The sequence below is a fragment of the Ovis aries genome, chromosome 15, assembly GCF_016772045.2.
Source record: "Ovis aries strain OAR_USU_Benz2616 breed Rambouillet chromosome 15, ARS-UI_Ramb_v3.0, whole genome shotgun sequence".
In the NCBI taxonomy this organism is placed as follows: Eukaryota; Metazoa; Chordata; class Mammalia; order Artiodactyla; family Bovidae; genus Ovis; species Ovis aries.
Window position 1 is genome coordinate 46,752,170 of NC_056068.1, and position 21,432 is coordinate 46,773,601.

The following is a 21,432-nucleotide window of genomic DNA, read 5'->3' on the forward strand; positions in this document are numbered from 1 at the left end:
GGAAGACTTTTAAATTATTAGTAATGCTAAAATTGCCAATATAGCCTTCATTTTAACATTACCTGGATATTTGTTCTAAGGTTCAAAGGACCTCATTTCCTATTTGTATTTTTTCCAAACATTAGATTATAAAAAATTAAAATCAGCCAATTTCAAATACTGATGTATAAGATTATGAAAATCTGATGAAGCAAGATTTAAATGAGATAAAAATACATGTTTCCTTTATGAGAATTGTCTTTAAACATGAACAACCATTGCTTGCTGCTGCTAAGTCGCTTCAGTCATGTCCGACTCTGTGTGACCTCATAGGCGGAAGCCCATGAGGCTCCCTGGTCCCTGGGATTCTCCAGGCAAGAACACTGATTGTCATTTCCTTCTCCATTGCTTATCCTAATGTTAATAATCCTTATTATTCACCAATAAAAAGTAATTAGGAATAACTGTCTCCTGGATTTATTTACAGCTTATCTTCAGCCTCAGGGCTGTCACTGCAGGATTTGAGCGTGTCTGATATGCATAATGCTAATACAAAAGACTTTCCCTGTTTTAGTCTTTTCACTCTATTTTCTAATATTCTATCTTCTCTCATTATTTTAGCACAAAGAAGCCTGATTCACTGGCTTCCTTTTCTATTTGTGGTAAAGCAAAAACAAATGACAGAAACATCATTTATCATTATGGGCATTTTTTGAGCGTAAACTTTTCTTTGTCTGATTAGCTAACTTTTCCTATCCACTTCCCCGAGTTTCACATCAGTGACTGGAAAAAGAAAAATCTTAATTCATATTATGTATTTTGAATGGGATATAGCCATTCTTACTCTCTGTTGTGTTTTTCACATAGATATTTGGCATAGATTTCTTAAGCTATACAGAATTTCTTTTCTCACATTAAAATAATCTGTAAGTAGGCAAAATAAAGCAGTTTTAAATAAAACAAAAAAATTCTTAAACTCTGTTTTGGTAGATATAGCTTGTGGTAAATTCTTCAGTTCTGTGAATTCATTTCATCTAAGTTTCAGTCTGCAATTTTATTGGAAAGTCTGTGTTTACTTTAAGCTGATGTGAGTCATAAAATCTCATAAATTTTTAGACCATCAGTGGGAAGATGTTGGAAAAAATCAGTTAGAGGTTGCAAGCATTATCTATTTCATAATAGCTGCTAATTAAATTTGCTTTAGAAGTAGATCTCCTTTTTCTTTTGAGAACCCTTCTCATTGATATTTAGTTAAAAAACATGTTGAACTGAGACCTTCTTCTGAAATAGTAAAGTTTGTAAGAGTGAGACTTTAGTTAGTCATACTCGTTTATATAATAGAGAGTGTATTGTAAAAATGGAATTTGAACCTAATAGCACCTGAAATTATTGTTTATTATTGTTTGTTATGCTCAGTCGTGTCCAACTCTTTGCAATCCTATGGTCTGTAGCCCACCAGGCTCCTTTGTCTATGGAATTTTCCAGGCAAAAATGCTATAGTGGGTTGCCATTTCCTTCTCCAGGGAATCTTCCCAACACAGGGATTGAACCCATTTCACTTGTGTCTCCTGCATTGGCAGGCCAATTCTTTACCACTGAACTACCTGGTAAGCCCAATTTAGGCTGATACAAACACATTTTCATTTTCAAATAGTTACTAATAGAAGTTCAAAAGTCATGAAACCAAAGAAAAATTTCAAGATTTATTTCTTTGCAACACTGGATGGAGGAGTCAAGAAATTGACAAAGTATGGAAAACTATACCTTAAATTGATTAGCGATTCATCTAATATTTTACCCCAAGCTAAATGGTCCAGACTTTGGGAACTGTACTGATAGTGGAATTTAAGCATTTTTATTTGGGGGTCAGAAAGCAGAAACTCCCTGAATCAAATTGATATTTTCCTGTGTTGGTAATCTTGAGAACATGTCAGTCCTAAAGAAAAGATGAAGATTTACGTAGTATGACTTGGGCTTTCAGAGGAAAATGCTCTTTGTTTCTTAGGGTCTCCTGGCTTTTAGACCAGGAGGTAAACATACATGGAGCCCTACCAATAGAGAAAGCCATAAGCTTCTCTGAGCAGATGAATGTAGGCTGGGACCTATAAATGATGTGAATATATAAATGATCTTGGGTTTTGGCCTGATCATTTGACCTTATGATTTGAACAAAATCATACGTGGTGGTATTTGGAAGTTACCCTTGATACGATGTTTAAATTTCCCATTTCCTTTCAACTGTCATGAGGGTGTGTATGAAGGTCCATGTCAATAGCTTAAAGGGAAAAAGTAAAGAAAAGAGACTGGATGAGATGAGTGATGCCTGTCTTAAAGCAGGGCATGGTTTCATAGACTCTTAGAGCTAGAACTTAGAACATTGACACATTAGGGGACACTTTCTTCTTTGCCACATGAGTGAGGACAAAGACCAGGAGGATGGTGCTGAAGAAGAGGATCAGGATAAAGTGGGAGCCACATGCGCTTAAGGCCTTTACAACAGCTCCTTCTGACTTGAGTCTCAGAATAGCCCTTAGTATGAGGGTGTAGGAGAGGAAGATGAGGATGAGGTCAGATCCCAGCAGAGTCCAGTCTCCAGCAAACTGAAGGAGACGATTGATAGGGACATCATCACAGGAGAGTCTGGAGACAGACATATTCGCACAGATGCAGTTCTCAATGACATTTCTCCCACGATAATGGAGTTGAGCAGAGAGGATGGAAACAGACATAGTCAGAAGTGCATTTCTGGCTAAGATAAAAATGGCCACCTTGACTATAAATTACTCAGTGATGATGGATGGGTATCCTAGTGGATGGCAGATGGGCCACATAGTGCTCGTAGGCCATAATCATGAATGTGCAGGACTCCATGGCAAGAAAGTAATTCATGATGTACATCTGAACAAAACTGGCAACAAAGCTGATGGGCCTGAGGTCAAACCAGAATATGGCCAGGACCTCGGGGATGACGGTGAGGCAGATCACCATGTCCAGCAGGGAGAGGAGGCTGAGCAGGTAGTACATGAGCTCACGTGGAGAGACCTCCAGCCGGATGGTGATCAGGAGGGTGGCATTGGCCCCCATAGCCAGAAGAAAAAAGAGGCTGAGGGGCAGGGACAGCCAGAGCTGCCAGTTGGGGGACCTGACAAAGCAATTCAGGAGGAAGTCTGAAACCTCAGTGGAGCCATTTCTGTGAGATGTCATCTTGTGGATTTTGTTTCTACAGACTTCCTTTTATGATCTAAAAAGTTAAGATCAAAATTAGCCTCTGATTATGCTAACAATGGGAGAAAAGTTCAGGAGCAAACTTATGGTTTCTAGCAGATTATTTTGCTTTAAATGAAGATTTTTTCATGTTGCACACAGAAAATAAATTCATTTCAATCTTCTGCAATTTTTGTGTCTCCTCATTTATGAAATAGTTCTATTTTTCAATGAAAATATCTTATAAAGTAGAATGAGTTATGAACAGTTAGCTATAAGATGTTTTCTTACAACTGAGGATTGTTACAGATCAGGTCCCCAGATTTTAGCAGTGTGGAGGTCTTTAGTGAGTCCTCTCTGAATCTCTTTGCCCAATTGACCAGATAATGCCTCCTACATTCATACCATATACTGTCCAGTGCTGTCACTCCTTTCTTCTAATTTAGCTTTTTTTTTTTTTTAAAAAAGCTCTTTATAAAGAGGGAACAAAAAGATTAAGTATTATCCTTGTTCTCAGGTGAAAATTCCCTTGGGATTGTCAGTTATAAGACAAAATGATAAGATAATAACAGAGTAATGTGCAGAATATTTTGAGAGTAGATGAGGACTAATGGCAACCCACTCCAGGATTCTCGCCTGGAGAATCCCATGGATGGAGGAGCCTGGTGGGCTAGAGTCCATGGGGTCGCAAAGAGTCGGACACGACTGAGCGAGCTCACTAAACTTACATGAAGGTAAAGTGTTCCCAGGACTACTCTCCTGCTGAATTTTAAAGGCAAGTTCAAAGAAAGCTGCAAAAAATGAGCTGCTTGTTGCAGTGAGAAATGCCTACAAAATGTCTGATATTAGCATTCCTGGAGTCTTTAAAGTCATGCTGTATATAGTCCCTCGATCTGTCTACAAAGATTCTGCTCCAGTGTCATCCCATGGGTATAAATTGTTTCATAAATATATCAACTTCACTGTTTTACACGTGTTTAGCTAGCTGGTAAAATGCAAATATTGTTTGCGGTGAATCAAGTGGACTTCGAATACTTACTAGACATTGTGCTAAAATACATGTGCGTGTGTGTGTGTGCTCAGAAGTATCTGACTCTGTGATCCAATGAATTGTAGTCTGCCATGCTCCTCTGTCCATGAGATTCTCCAGGCAGGAATACTGGAGAGGGTTGCCATTTCCTCCTCCAGGGGATCCTCTGGACCCAGGGATCAAACCTGTGTCTCATGAGTCTCTTGTATTGGCAGGTGGGATTCTCTACCACTAAGCCAAAATGGAAAGCCCAGGATCAAACCCTTCTCTCTATATTAGGAGCATTATCTCAATTATTAAAATGACCCAGGAGGCATGTCTTATGTAACTTTACAAATGAGGGGGAAGGAGAGGCAGAAAGGTTGAGAAAATACCAAGACCACACAGACAGGAAAACTTTCAATCTAGATGCAAATTTCTACTTGATTTTCAACCCAGTTCTTAGCTGTACTACATCTAATTAGTTAAAGAACATTGGTTGGAAAGTCAGGATTCCTATTATAATAAGCCCTATAATGCTGCTGCTGCTGCTGCTGCTGCTAAATTGCTTCAGTTGTGTCCGACTCTGTGCGACCCCATTGACAGCAGTCCACCAGGCTCCGCCGTCTCTGGGATTCACCAGACAAGAACACTGGAGTGGGTTGCCATTTCTTCTCCAATGCATGAAAATGAAAAGTAAAAGTGAAGTCGCTCAGTCGTGTCCGACTCTGAGCAACCCCATGGACTGCAACCCGCCAGGCTCCTCCTCCATGGGATTTTCCAGGCAAGAGTACTGGAGTGGGTTGCCATTGCCTTCTCCACCTATAATGCTATGATAATGTATTTGGTTTCTCAATGTCCTCAAATAGAGCAACTATTCCTCTAGGATAACATAATTTTTGAAAGTTGAATATAGTAGTAGGTAATTTTGGAATGAGAGCTCAGTAGATAGGAATGGATTTTTAATATAAGTATGACCTCAAAGCTGAAAAGATTTTTCAATCAAAAATACCTAATTTGATGTAACTGTTAAAAACACATATTAGTTTCCACCTATGCATGTCCTTGATCTCACACTTCCAATCCTGTTCACTTTGTTTTTTGTTAGACTTCAACCTTCCTACCAATTGGCCCTGGGAAATTTCTGGGTTAGCAAAGATACTGGACTTTATCCTCCTCTTCCTCAACTTTTTCCTTCATTCCTTTTTATGTTCTGATTTAATATCAAGGGAGGTCTGTCTTAATAGGGTCTGCCAGGAACTGTCCCTCTCTTTGGGGCAAAAGTAATTTCAAGATCCATTGGGAGTTTACATTAAATCTCAGTTCTTTTACAGCTTTTAAGAATAGCAATGCTTACACGATCTTGGTAAATTTCAAAGTGGTTTTAAAATGGTCTCATCTGTGCCTCTGAGACAGTACACAAAGCAAGAGTTGTATTTATACCAGTTAATTTTGCCACAACACATGCAAATTTCCAAGTCAAATTCTGACACACTTTCCTTCAAACAGGACTTGTCATTTTGTACTGAATTTTGTGTTTTAGCTCTTCCTTTGCTCATACCTTCATGTAGTAACATTACAGCATTTTTATTCTTAACACAATCCCAAATCTCACCATAGTTAAACTACATTAAATACTCCTGCCTGATTTCTGGAGTATCTAGTCACATGAAAACATCTCAGCCACAGGGAACAAGGACCCATAAGGAAACCTACAAGAAATGCAGTATTTTATTCCTGGATAGTTTTGGAAAGATTATTTCTAGTACTACAATAGAATTTCTAGAGAGCAGAAATGAGGAATTGCCCATTTTATTTTCTATTCTTTCTTTTTAAAGATTTCTTGCCTTTTTTTCTCTCATTCTTTCTGTTTTTTCCTTTCAACCAATGCTTTATTCAATAAGCACTGAGTATCTATCTACTCATCTATAGGACTAAAGTACTTGGATTACTTAGATATGCATATACCTTTTCCCTTTCTTCAATTTCCTCTGTAATCAGAGATAGCCTATGGCAAGGATAGGATTGAGACCCCAGAGCTAATCATTTCTTGTCTCCATCAGGGTCAAGCTGAGGAAGCCAGCTGAAGCTGGAGACCAATGCAGGAAACTAACTCAAGTTTAGAGTCCAGGATGGAACTATGTCACAGCACCCTGGAAGCATAGACTTTGAAATTTGGAGGGGATGAAAAGGATTGCCCACTCCATATTATTTGGATAAATGTGAAATACTACCATCAGTCTGTCTTTTAAACTTATGGGCTGGATCTAGAGACAGAAAAGAAGTTACTAGATTTTCTAGTATTAGCATTTTAGCTTTTATAAATTCTTTTTTCACCACTCAACCCTCAAGCAGCAGGATCTTAGTTCCCTCACCTTAGTTCCCCAATTAGGGATCGAACCTATACCCCCGCAGGAGAATCACGGAGTCTTAACCACTCTTTGGATTGAACTGAGATATGTTATTCTCCCTCTACTCCTTCTCATACACACCCTTGTTTTCTGGTCTGTCGCTGCGGAGAGTATCTTTCTCCCCTCTGATTAATCAAGTATTTATGCACAGATTTTCTCTTGTCGGGTTTCTAGATTTCCAGACTTCAGACTGAAAACAGCTGAATTGTTCTACTAGGTCCTATTTGTTAGCTGCTGCTACTGCTAAGTCACTTCAGTCGTGTCCGACTCTGTGCGACCCCATAGACAGCAGCCCGCCAGGCTCTCCCGTCTGTGGGATTCTCCAGGCAAGAACACTGGAGTGGGTTGCCATTTCCTTCTCCAATGCATGAAAGTGAAAAGTGAAAGGGAAGTCGCTCAGTCATGCCTGACTCTTAGCCACCCCATGGACTGCAGCCTACCAGGCTCCTTCGTTCATAGTATTTTCCAGGCAAGAATACTGGAGTGGGGTGCCATTGCCTTCTCTGATTTGTTAGCTATTCGAAGACATTAGTTAATTTTCCATGGACAAGATCCAGCTTACATTCATCCTTAGTATATGAAGCCCCAAGATGTGCCAAGGCAGTTAAGAAAGGTCCTCTTGTCACACAGGACACAGTTTCACTACCTCTGTTCAAACCCCTCAAGCACTCTTGACTCAGGGAAGGACAGGAATACACATCTGGACTGAAGACATAGGGCCCCTCTGCCTTCTGGCTGATCTTGGTGTCCATGCCTCTCAGCCCCCCTCCAGGTTTGCTTCCCAGACTCACTTTCAGAGGATGTACGATCATGGGTCCTGGCTCCGCTGACGTTGGGACTCTAACCAAATATAATTTGAGATTGTTATAACCACACTGGCCTCAGGGACTCTACCCTGGAGTAACTGTCCATTCCTTTTCCCTTGAGGTGGAGGTAGAAATCAAGACAAGCAAGCTCATAAGGCCCTCCAGGACAGATAGGAACGCAGTTAAGGAAGATAATGTTTCTGTCTCAGCCTGAGAAAAAGAGCCTGTGGGAGCTCAGACCTACTGGCTATGTTGTATATAAGATATACTATGAGTTATTTCTCTGAATATCGAGAACTCACATATTTACACCCATATATTCACACATTTATATATAGGAATGCTCTTATTCCTTTCCAGAGATGCAGTAAGTTCATTCACAAGTCACTGTGGGCTTCAAGTTCATTCTCAGTAGAGAATAAGTACTGTCCATAAATGCTATTGAAGGCTTCCCTGGTGGCTCAGACAGTAAAGAATATGCCTGCAATGTGGGAGACTTGGGTTCAATCCCTGGATTGGAAAGATCCCCTGGAGGAGGGCATGGCAACCCACTCCAGTATTCTTGCCTGGGGAATCCCCACAGAGAGAGGAGTTCTTGGGGTCGCAAAGAGTCAGACATAACTGAGCAACTAAGGACACATATAAACGCTGTTGAATGGATAGATGATTTCTTATTATGACCTTAACTATAATGTTACAATAAAAAAAGTGAAATGAAACAAATGAAAACTTAGTTATTGAGAAATAAGATGCATTCTCCAGAGAAGACTCTCACTGCATTTTTACTGAAATGAAAGATTACAAAATGCAATACAACATTTTTAATTGCAAGTTTTTTTCTCTTTTTGCTATGCTGGACACTTACAGGTTATAAGTTACAACCAGGAATTGAACCCAGGCCACATCAGCGAAAGTGCAGAGTTGTAACCACTGGACTGCAAGGAACTCTGGTGATTTGATTTTAACTCTATAATTGTTATGGAAAATGAAGTTTTCCTTTATTTATTTATTTGTTTTCCTTTGGGATTTCTGGGGCCCAGAGTTGAGGATCTCTTCACATTGTGACACACTAATATCATGACCTTGATTTAGCTTTATGCTAATGTTTTTGCTTTTTAGTATTAATAATGAAACATTTTATTTTACTTTCATCATGCAATCTCAATCCTAATTTCTGCTCCCCTCAAAAGACATAAGCCTTATTTATTAATACATGTCCTTGCTCATTCAGCTTCATTGTTTATTTATCTATAAGTTATCCATAAGAAAGAATTTTTCTCAGTGGTGATGTTTAATTTTTATATATTGTATTATATTATAAATCTCATCCTGTTTGTTATTTTTTCATTCAACTATGTAAAAAAAAACTATGAAAAGTAAAATATGCAAATCCAAATAATTTCTTTTAACTCCAAGTAGTATTCTATTGTATGTATACTTTTTATTAACAAAGCCAACATTTAGATCGGGACCTTTCTATCACTACATGACAAGGAATGTTGTCTTTACCATTTTTAAAAAATGTATGTGTGAAAATTTCCCTGTGGTATAAACCTAGGAGACCAGATTTCTCTATGATGCCTGTGTACTCCTTTCAGAATTGGATTGAGTTCCTTGATTTCTTATAGCCACAGCAGTGTTAGCTGTTGTCCCATTAAAAGAAGATAAAATGTCTAAAAGAGTCCTCACTATTTTGATTTAACTTTTTGGATTGTTAAGCTTTTATAAATAAAAATTTAAATCATTCTGTTGTTCCTTCTCATATATTCTTTACCTTTTTTTGCTCTTTTTTTTTTCTTGATGGTTCCTTGTATATTTTAAGACTGAAGATTTAGAACACTTAATTCTGTCTTTAGAGATTGCTAATAGCCTCTCCTGATCAGCAGTCTAATTTTGAATACAATATTTTTGTTAAATAGAAATCTTCAATTTCTATATAGGCAATCTTAGCTAGAGCTTTCCTAGTAGTTTCTACTGCTGGATGATTAGTTAAAACTCTTTCCCATCAAGTTTGCAAAGTTGTTTTTCTATATTTTCTATAAGCTCTCAAGTCTTATCTTTAATTTTTATGTCTTTATTTATGGTTTATATTGTATATCATGAGGCTGATACTCACTTGCCTACTCTAGTACAGTCATTTCTTTTTGTTCATTAAGATATCATTTGTTTACAAATAACTGCCATTCAAAGGCCCATGAGAGAGACTATCCCTCTCCCACTCCCTACCACCACTGTCCTACCCCACTCCAGTACTCTTGCCTGGAAAACCCCATGGATGGAGGAGCTTGGGGTCGCTAAGAGTGAGCAACTTCACTTCACTTTTCACTTTCATGCATTGGAGAAGGAAATGGCAACCCACTCCAGTATTCTTGCCTGGGGAATCCCAGGGACGGGGGAGCCTGGTGGGCTGCCGTCTATGGGGTCTCACAGAGTTGGACACGACTGAAGTGACCACTGTCCTACTAACCTATTTATTTAGGATCAAGCTGCTGCTGCTGCTGCTAAGTCACTTCAGTCGTGTCCGACTCTTTGCGACCCCATGGACTGCAGCCTACCAGGCTCCTCCGTCCATGGGATCTTCCAAGCAAGAGTACTGGAGTGGGATGCCATTGCCTGGTTAAGGGTTAAATATTTGGCAAGCAGATGGCCTTTAGTTATGTAAATGCCTATTCACTCTGGTCTGTTAGCATTCACACTGTATGTGCTACTCATAGGAAACAAGTCGCCAGGCCAGGTTCAATGCATGATACTGGATGCTTGGGGCTGGTGCACTGAGACGACCCAGAGGGATGGTACATGGAGGGAGGAAGGAGGGGGGTTCAGGATGGGGAACACGTGTATACCTGTGGCAGATACATGTTGATGTATGGCAAAACCAATACAATATTGTAAAGTAATTAACCTTCAATTAAAATAAATAAATTTATTTAAAAAAAAGAATGCAAAAAAAAAAAAAAAGACTTTGAATACCACCTCTGTGGTTATTCTAACATATATAACCAGCTTCATTTTCTGCAAATGAGGGTGCAATTTTATCAACACAATGTACTGAGTAATAAATATCTACAGTAGTGATTTATGTTGTCAGTGATGACATTTGCTATATTCTTATATACAAGAACCTCATGTCCAAAATATCCTCCAAGTTGAAGTATCTGGTCACATTTGAATCAGTTCTGCAATGTTTTGTTACAATTGCTTTGTGATTTATACTAATATCTGGCAAGGTGAATTGAATTTCACTCTGTTTTTCAAAATTGTTTTAGTTTAATTCAAATAATTACAATGAATGATTTTTGAATGTTAAGTCAATATTGCATTTCTAGGCCAATTTTTGCTTAGTCATACTATATTACCCTTTAAATATACTACTTGTTTGATTTGCTAAGATTCTATATGTACATTTATGAATGAAATTGATTAGAGATGCTCTTACAATATTTCTTCCTCATTTTGTTTTCAGAGTAATTCTGGTCTCATAAAATGACTAAACTTATTTCCTTTGTTCTATTTTTATGAGTTTTTGGAAATTAATATTATTTCTTCCTTAAATGTTTATTAGAATTCATCATGGAAGTATTTGTGACTAAAATTTTCTTTATGGAAAGGTTATAAAATAGAACTTCTTTAGTAGGTGTCATTCTATTCAGATTTTCTATTCTTGCATTAGTGTATGTGTATGTATATATGTATAATATGTGTGTATGTACATATATATATATATATATATATATATATATATATATATACTTTTATATATGTAAAAGAATTGGCTCATATCAATATGGAGGCTGGAAAGTTCAAAGTTGACAGAGTGAGCAGGTAGGCTGGAGACCCAGGAGAGGTAACGCTCCAGTTTTAATCTGAAGGACATCTGCCGCAGAACCAGCAAGAGCGGATGTTGCAGAAGAAGTCTGAACAGTCAGCTGGAGAATTTTCTCTTGCTCAGAGTGACACCATCTTTCTGTTCTATTCAGGCCTTCAACTGATTGAATGAGGCCCACCCACATTATGAATGGCTTTACTCAAAGTCCACTGATTTAAATGTTAATCTCATTCAAAACCCCCTCATAGAAACATCCAGAATGATAGCCAGAATAACATTTGACCAACTATCTGTGCATCTCATGGCCCAGCTAATTTGACATATAACATTAATTATCAATCTCAGTTTTAATAACTTGTGTCACTAAGAAATCTGTTCATTTTGTTTAGTTGTCAAATGTCTGTCAAATTTATTTGCACAAAACTGGTTATAATGTTCTCTCTGCAAGTGGCCATGGCTTTGTACCCATATCTTATGTTCTCCTTGGCTATATTCTTCCTACCTATTGATATTTCTCACTACTTCTTGAACTTCTGTTTCTTCCAAATTCAGAGACTTTGCTCTTATGCATATGGACCTTGCCAATTTGCTCATTACTGAAACCTTAGCACCATAACAAGGGTTTGACTAAATTAGACATAAATGCATATTTGATAGATGATGTGATGTTAAAATGTTGGCCTGAAGGGCCATCACCATTGTCTGTATGCCCTCTGCATTGTTCTCCCAGCTCAAGATCAATATCCTGTGTCAGTTGGGTCTGGTCTCAAATATTTATCTATCTCACTCTTCCTGGATATATGAGGAAAGGTCTAACTATGGATAATGTATAAGCAAACTGCAAGTTATCATCAACAAAATCTGAGCTTTGAATTTTATGGATAATGCTTATTTGGTTTGAAGAGACAGGTTTCCTGTTCATACTCAGTTCAGTTCAATTCAGTTGCTCAGTCATGTCTGACTGTTTGTGACCCCATGAATTGCAGCACGCCAGGCCTCCCTGTCCATCACCAACTCCCAGAGTTCACTCAAACTCACTTTCATCAAGTCAGTGATGCCATCCAGCCATCTCATCCTCTGTTGTCCCCTTCTCCTCCTGCCCCCAATCCCTCCCAGCATCAGAGTCTTTTCCAATGAGTCAACTCTTTGCATGAGGTGGCCAAAGAATTGGAGTTTCAGCTTTAGCATCAGTCCTTCCAATGAACACTCAGGACTGATCTCCTTTAGAATGGACTGGTTGGATCTCCTTGCAGTCCAAGGGACTCTCAAGAGTCTTCTCCAACACCACAGTTCAAAAGCATCAATTCTTCAGCGCTCAGCTTTCTTCTCAGTCCAACTCTCACATCCATACATGACCACTGGAAAAACCATAGCCTTGACTAGATGGACCTTTGTTGGCAAAGTAATGTCTCTGCTTTTGAATAGGCAATCTAGGTTGGTCATAACTTTCCTTCCAAGGAGTAGGCGTCTTTTAATTTCATGGCTGCAATCACCATCTGCAGTGATTAGAATAAATAATAAATTATAATGTTTTCTCTATTTAACATTTCATAGAAAATATATTTATTACAATAATAAAACACAAAATAGCTAATTTAATATACATATACATAAGCATGTGTAAACAGTATAAAGTTTAGAAATTACAAATGATGATGCTTATCATCTACCTTCTGATATATCTTTGATATTTACATCTATTACTTATTCTAGCACTAATGTTTTTTACTTATCATGAGTAAATAGTAAAATTTCTATTTACATTTTTCATTAGGTTCTGTGACTTCCAAATTTTATGCATGGCTCCATTTCAACTCTGTCACTGCCGATTTTGAGGATTTGAGGCCTATGTGTTGTAAATAGCAAACAAATGAGTATTCTCTTATTTTAATGTTCACACATTAATGCCTGTTATTTGGGTTCATGTCATCCAGCATTTTAAGATGAAGATGTCATCATGTATCTTCTAAAATCCTGGCTTCCTTTTTCTCCACATGGCAAAACATAATAAAGAAAGAAAAACCATAGCCAAAAGAAAGAATATAGCTGTAATTCTTTTCAAAGAAAGACAAATTTCCCCTAACTCAACTGCTCTACTACACATTTTTCATTTGCCTTTAAAAGCAAATTGTTCTGATCAATACGGTAGCTATTGGCCACACATGGTTATCTCAAAATACAGATAGTCCCAACTGAAATATTCTTTGGATGTAAAATATACTGGATTTCAAAGATCCAGATCATAGCAAAAGAATGTTCATTATTAAATTATTTATTTTATTTGTAGAAATATTTATTTGTATATATTGGATTAAATAAAATACATTATTAAAATTAATGTAACTTTTAATTTTTATTTTAATTTGGCCACATGAAAGTTTAAAATTATGTGTTTTTAGTATTTTCAGTTCAGTTCAGTTCAGTCGCTCAGTCGTGTCTGACTCTTTGTGACCCCATGAGCTGCAGCATGCCAGGCCTCCCTGTCCATCACCAATCCCTGGAGTCCACCCAAACCCACATCAATCAAGTCGGTGATGTCATCCAACCATCTCATCCTCTGTCGTTCTCTTCTCCTCCTGCCCTCAATCTTTCCCAGCATCAGGGTCTTTTCAAATGAGTCAGTTCTTCATATCAGGTGGTCAAAGTATTGGAGTTTCAGCTTCAACATCAGGCCCTAAAATGAACACCCAGAACTGATCTCTTTTAGGATGGACTTGTTGGATCTCCTTGCAGTTCAAGGGACTCTAAATCGTGTTCTCCAACACCACAGTTCAAAAGCATCAGTTCTTTGGTGCTCAGCTTTCCTTATAGTCCAACCCTCACATCCATACATGACTACTGGAAGAACCATAGCCTTGGCTAGATGGACCTTTGTTGGCAAAATAATGTCTCTGTTTTTTAATACGCTCTCTAGGTTGGTCATAACTTTTCTCCCAAAGAGTAAGTGTCTTAATTTCATGGCTGCAGTCACCATCTGAAGTGATTTTGGAGCCCCCCAAAATAAAGTCTGACATTGTTTCCACTGTTTCCCCATCTATTTCCCATGAAGTGATGGTACCAGATGCCATGATCTTCATTCTCTGAAAGTTGAGCTTTCAGCCAACTTTTTCACTCTCCTCTTTCACTTTCATCAAGAGGCTCTTTAGTTTTTCACTTTCTGCCATAAGGGTGGTGTCAAATGCATATCTGAGGTTACTGATATTTCCCCTGGCAATCTTGATTCCAGCTTGTGCTTCTTCCAGCCCAGCATTTCTCATGATGTACTCTGCATATAAGTTAAATAAGCAGGGTGACAATATACAGCCTTGACATACTCTTTTTCCTATTTGGAACCAGTCTGCTGTTCCATGTCCAGTTCTAACTGTTGCTTCCTGACCTGCATACAGATTTCTCAAGAGGCAGGTCAGGTGGTCTGGTATTCCCATCTCTCTCAGAATTTTCCACATTTTATTGTGATCCACAAAGTCAAAGGCTTTGGCATAGTCAATAAAGCAGAAATAGATGGTTTTTTTTTTTTTTTTTCCTGGAACTTTCTTGCTTTTTCAATGATCCAGCGGAAGTTGGCAATTTGATCTCTGGTTCCTCTGCCTTGTCTAAAACCAGTTTGAACACCTGGAAATTCAGGGTTCACGTATTTTTGAAGCCTGGCTTGGAGAATTTTGAGCATTACTTTACTAGTGTGTGAGATGAGTGTAATTGTACAGTAGTTTGAGCATTCTTTGGCATTGCCTTTCTTAAGGATTGGAATGAAATCAAATCTTTTCCAGTCCTGTGGCCACTGCTGAGTTTCCCAAATTTGCTGACATATTGAGGGCAGCACTTTCACAGCATCATTTTTCAGGATTTGAAATAGCTCAACAACCGACTGGTTCCAAATAGGAAAAGGAGTACGTCAAGGTTGTGTATTGTCACCCTGCTTATTTAGCTTATATGCAGAGTACATCATGAGAAATGCTGGGCTGGAAGAAGCGCAAGCTGGAATCAAGATTGCCGGGAGAAATATCAAGAACCTCAGATATGCAGACGACACCACCCTTATGGCACAAAGTGAAGAGGAACTCAAAAGCCTCTTGATGAAAGTGAAAGAGGAGAGTGAAAAAGTTGGCTGAAAGCTCAACTTTCAGAAAATGAAGATCATGGCATTTGGTCCCATCACTTCATGGGAAATAGATGGGAAAACAGTGGAAACAGTGTCAGACTTTATTTTTTGGGGCTCCAAAATCACTTCAGATGGTGATTGCAGCCATGAAATTAAAAGACACTTACTCCTTGGAAGAAAATTTATGACCAACCTAGATAGCATAATGAAAAGCAGAGACATTACTTTGCCAACAGAGGTCCGTCTAGTCAAGGCTATGGTTTTCCAGTGGTCATGTATAAATGTGAGAGTTGGACTGTGAAGAAAGCTGAGTGCAGAAGAACTGATGCGTTTGAACTGTAGTGTTGGAGAAACTCTTGAGAGTCCCTTGGACTGCAAGGAGATCCAACCAGTCCATTCTGAAGGAGATGAACCCTGGAATTTCTTTGGAGGGAATGATGCTGAAGCTGAAACTCCAGTACTTTGGCCACCTCATGCGAAGAGTTGACTCATTGGAAAAGACTCTGATGCTGGGAGGGATTGGGGGCAGGAGGAGAAGGGGATGACAGAGGATGAGATGGCTGGATGGCATCACAGACTCGATGGACGTGAGTCTGAGTGAACTATGGGAGTTGGTGATGGACAGGGAGGCCTGGTGTGCTGCACTTCATGGGGTTGCAAAGAGTTGGACACGACTGAGCAACTGAACTGAAGTGAAGTGAACTGAACTGAAATTCCACCACCTCCACTAGCTTTGTTCGTAGTGATGCTTCCTAAGGCCCACTTGACTTCACATTTCAAGACGTCTGGCTCTAGGTGAGTGATCATGCCATCATGATTACCTGGGTCGTGAAGACCTTTTTTGTACAGTTCTTTTGTGTATTCTTGCCCCCTCTTAATGTCTTCTGCTTCTGTTAGGTCCATACCATTTCTGCCTTTATCAAGCCCATCTTTGCATGAAATGTTCCCTTGGTATCTCTAATTTTCTTGAAGAGATCTCTAGTCTTTTCCACTGTATTGTTTTCCTCTATTTCTTTGCACTGATGGCTGAGGAAGGCTTTCTAATCTCTTTGCTATTCTTTGGAACTCTGCATTCAAATGGGTATATCTTTCCTTTTCTCCTTTGCTTTTCACTTCTCTTTTTTTCTCAGCTATTTGTACGGCCTCCCCAGAGAGCTATTTTGCTTTTTTGCATTTCTTTTTCTTGGGGATGGTTTTGGTCCCTGTCTCCTGTACAATGTCACGAACCTCCGTCCATAGTTCATCAGGCACTCTGTCTATCAGATCTAGTCCCTTAAATCTATTTCTCACTTCTACTGTATGATCGTTAGGAATTTGATTTGGGTCATAGTTGAATGGTCTAGTGGTTTTCCCTATTTTCTTCAATTTAAGTCTGAATTTGCCAATAAGGAGTTCATGATCTGAGCCACAGTCATCTCCTTGTCTTGTTTTGCTGACAGCATAGAGCTTCTCCATCTTTGGCTGCAAAGAAAATAATCAATCAGAGTTCAGTGTTGACCACCTGGTCAACTTGAAATATTGTGTATTGTACTGATGTTCTTGACTTGAAAGTTATTTTTTCTGGCATTAATATAATCACTCAATTTTTCTTTAGATTAGTATTGATATAGCATATATTTCAATTTCTTTACTTTTAAACCATTTGTGTTTATATCTGAAGTGTATTTTGTGTAGGCAGCATTTAATTGGGTCTTAAAAAAAATTAATCCAATAAGTTCTGCATTAATTGAAATTTAAGGTGTTTAGTCTGCTCATTTGTACTTAATGTGACTATGGCTATGCTTGGGTTTATCCTTTTGGCATTTATTCTTTGTTCCTTCTTCCTTCTTTTGGGTTGAGCACAGTAATTAAAAAAAAAATTAGTCTATTTTTTCCCCATATGAGATATACCCATTATTTTTGGCAGTACTTCAGAGATCATCATACACATCTCTAACTAATTACAATCTACCATCAAGTGATATATCCTTCTATATATTATATATATATAACATAATAACCTTACAATAATATGCTTTCATTTCTCCTTTTTCTGTACTATTACTGATATACATTTTGCTCTTTCATGTCTTATAGACAGCAAACTCCATTTCTATTATTTTTCTTTAAACAGAGAATTTTAAACAAAATATCCTTATAGAATAAAAATATAAAGTGCTTATCCATGTAGTAGCAAAATTTGATGCTCATTGTTCCTTTGTGTAAATCCATATTTACATTTGACATCATTTTCTTCTGCCTAAAGAAACTAATTTAAGAAATAAATTTTAGAGAATGCAATCAGAATAAATAAATAAATGAATAAAATTTGTGATAGTGATAAGCATTATGCAGAAGAGTGAAACAGAGGGCAATAGGAAATCATTTGCGTTTTGGGGGAATATTGTTGGATACTATTTTAAATACTGTGGTCAAGGAAACTGAATGGACTTGAGGGGAAGAGCCATGTGAACAAAGGATCAAAAGTAAGAAGTCTCAAAGGCAGGATGTAGTTCATATTTTTGAGAAAGTGCTTGGGAAGCAGTTTAGATGGTGTGGATTGAAAGAGGAGGTCACAGAGGTAGATCAGTGTCACCTAGAGAAATGAAAACCTCTTTTGGTCTTCTAAAGTGCCTTATTTGTTTGCGTGTTTTAATCAAACTTTTGTAACATTGAAGTATAATTAATTTTACATATTTTTCCTTTTCCCTCTAGGCCATGTACTTTTAGTACTGAGATCGAGATTTATTTTGTTAGTTTCCCAGTTTCTAGTACTACACTGAATATAAAATGAATGACTTTCAATAAATATTTTTTAATGTGTGAAAAAAATGCTTGCAGGAAGTTATTCATAATGAACATCTGGAGGAAGTAGCAAAGAAACTGATAGACCTGAGGTCAAACCAGAAGATGGCCAGGACCTTGGGGATGATGGTGAGGCAGAGCACCATGTCCAGGAAGGGAGAGGAGACTGAGCAGGTAGTACATGGGCTTGTGCAGAGAGGCCTCCAGCTGGATGGTGATCAGGAGGGTGGCGTTGGCCCCCATGGCCAGGAGGAAGAGGAAGCTGAGAAGCAGGGACAGCTAGAGATGTTAGCTGGGGGACCTGACGAAACAGTTCAGGAGGAACTCAGAAACTTCAGCAGAGAGGGAGCTGTTGCTATAAGGCAGCTTTGGCAGTGACTTCAGGGAGGAAGTTGTCTTTAAGGAGCTAAAAAAGACAGAAGGTGTTAATTCTACCAAAAACTCTGAGGAATGTGGATTTTGCTTATAAGATCCATGAAGATATGGACATAAGCCACTTGCTCCACCCTCATCCCTTGTGCCTAGCACATTTTGACACATAGAGATGGCTAACAAATTTTTGTTGAATGTGTCAATTAATGTTTCCTGTTATTTTTTCCTCTATGTATCATCTTTCATTTTCTCATGTGTGAATATATTTTTTCAGTCTGTTTGCTTAGTGGATATTTAATGAATCAGAAATTAAGTATCAAACAAAATCAAAGGCCAAGAAAACAATTAAGTTTAAAGTTTAAACACATATAAATGCATTAAAATGGCTAGATGGCATTGACAATCAATTTTTTAAGAGAGTAAAAGACGAGAGTTTTGCAGAGGTATGATGGACTGGTTACATAGAGCAATTTTCTGATCAAAATTAATGAAAATATTTCTAATGTTATGTTTATGGTGAATATTTATCAATACCCATCATCCATACCCATATCTATATCTTTACCTACACTGATATGTGTATTTGATATAAATACATGAGTAGATATTAATACATAATATTGTTAAAACTCACAGACTTTTAATATTTCCTAAAAGACAGTAGCTTAAATTTACCTCGGAAGCATATTATATCCTTATATTTGTAGACACTTCTGTTGGCGTCCAGTTATGCACCTTTAAACCAAGCCATTCTTCATATATTGAAAGGGAAACATTTGAGAGTATGAGATTTTGGGGAGTTCCTCTCGAAATAACAAAGAAAAAAGTTATATATTGTATGAACTTAGCTGGATCTCCACAGATTGCTTTTTCACTTTTGAGAAATGTATTATTCCCAGTTAAAATGTTGATTATTATTGTCTTCTATTATGTAAGTGCATGCTTTTGTTTAAATAGTAGTTCCCAATGTTGCGAAGGAACAGGGGAATTAAATCTCAATTTATTGTTCTTTACTGTGAGATGAAGAAGAAAAAGAAATGGACAGAGCTTTGTAAAGTGAAATCTCAAGTAGGTCAAGGAAGCAGGTGCTTCCAGTGAAAACTAAGAGGCTCAGACTTTGGGGACAGTATTGACATTGTATTATGGGGAGATTTTCCTTCTGTGATCAAACCAAAGTAACACACAAGTCGTTATTGAGGCACAAAAGCTTATATTTATAAGAGATCAAAACCAAATTTTTTGCTCTCCTCAGGTTATAGATGATGAGTAGCACCAAGATAGACTGGAACCTGGAACTCAGCTGCAGCACTGCAATGCTGGCACCTGGACAAATGTCTCCTTGAGCAATAAATACAAAGAAACTATAAGAGACTACAAATAACTGCATGCATGCACAGCTGGGGTAAATTCAGAATGAAAAGATACAAAAAGACCAAGAAACCCAACTGTCACTTCTGGAGAGTTGGGAGCAAAAACAGGGTGTCAGGAGTAAAAGCAAGGTATTGCACATGACCTGTGCACTCAGCACCGCTAATGGAGTGGTCAAAACACCTAAGCCACACTCCAGGCCAACCCTGGACATATGCTAACTCTCATTCCATGTAAGAATCCAGCTAAATGGAGATTCATAATAAAGGATGAGAGAAAGGAACTCTTAAAATCAAACTGTTTGATTAAAGAAGACCCAATATCCAGTTTACCTAGTTCATAGATATAAAATTCAGTCTATTCATCCACTATTTTTTCCTTTTATTTTTTTTAATTGAAGTATAGCTATGAACTTTCCTCTTAGCACTGCTTTTATAGTGTCCCACAGGTTTTGGGTTGCTGTGTTTTCATTTTCACTCGTTTTTATGCATATTTTGATTTCTTTTTTGATTTCTTCTGTGAATTGTTGGTTATTCAGAAGCGTGTTGTTCAGCCTCCATATGTTGGAATTTTTAATAGTTTTTCTCCTGTAATTGAGATCTAATCTTAATGCATTATTGTCAGAAAAGACGCTTGGAATGATTTTGACTTTTTTGAATTTATCAAGGTTAGATTTATGGCCCAGGATGTGATCTATCCTGGAGAAGTTCCATGAGCACTTGAGAAAAAGGTGAAATTCATTGTTTTGGGGTGAAATGTCCTATAGATATCAATTAGGTCTAACTGTTCTATTGTATCATTTAAAGTTTGCCTTTCTTTGTTAATTCTCTGTTTAGTTCATCTGTCCATAGGTGTGAGTGGGGTATTTAAGTCTCCCACTATTATTGTGTTATTGTTAATTTCCCCTTTCATAGTTGTTAGCATTTGTCTTACATATTGCGGTGCTCCTATATTGGGTGCATATATAATTATAATTGTTATATCTTCTTCTTGGATTGATCCTTTGATCATTATGTAGTGGCCTTCTTTGTCTCTTTTCACAGCCTTTGTTTTAAAGTCTATTTTATTGGATATGAGTATTGCCACTCCTGCTTTCTTTTGCTCTCTATTTGCGTGATATATCTTTTTCCAGCCCTTCACTTTCAGTCAGTATGTGTCCCTTGTTTTGAGGTGGGTCTTTTGTAGGCAGCATGTATAGGGGTCTTATTTTTGTATCCATTCAGCTAGTCTTTGCCTTTTGGTTGGGGCATTCAACCCATTTACGTTTAAGGAGATTATTGATAAGTATGATCCCGTTGCCATTTACTTTATTGTTTTGGGTTCGGGATAATATACCCTTTTTGTGTTTCCTGTCTAGAAAATATCCTTTAGCATTTGTTGGAGAGCATTTGTTTCAGTTCAGTTCAGTTCAGTCGCTCAGTTGTGTCCAACTCTGCGACCCCATGGATCGCAGTACGCCAGGCCTCCCTGTCCATCACCATCTCCCAGAGTTCACTCAGACTCACTTCCATAGAGTCCATGATGCCATCCAGCCATCTCATCCTCTGTCGTCCCCTTCTCCTCCTGCCCCCAAT

The 21,432-nt window shown here is 38.0% G+C and overlaps 1 protein-coding gene across 1 annotated transcript; it reads right to left on the bottom strand.

The window, feature by feature from the left end:
- Positions 1-2,348: 2,348 nt before the first annotated feature.
- Positions 2,349-3,183, bottom strand: LOC101114052 (olfactory receptor 56A3-like). Its single transcript, XM_027979852.2, has 2 exons — positions 2,928-3,183; positions 2,349-2,692 (listed from the first exon to the last, which is right to left on the bottom strand). Exons 1-2 carry the CDS (start codon positions 3,181-3,183, stop codon positions 2,349-2,351), a joined length of 600 nt encoding a protein of 199 aa, XP_027835653.2.
- Between the last annotated feature and the right edge of the window lie 18,249 nt (positions 3,184-21,432).

Excerpts from the sequence above, each read along its gene's own strand:
- LOC101114052 (XM_027979852.2), bottom strand. The coding sequence starts at position 3,183 with ATGACATCTCACAGAAATGGCTCCACTGAGGTTTCAGACTTCCTCCTG. Across the intron at positions 2,693-2,927 it reads CATCCCCGAGGTCCTGGCCA|TCTCTGCTCAACTCCATTAT; the intron begins TATTCTGGTTTG and ends CTGTTTCCATCC.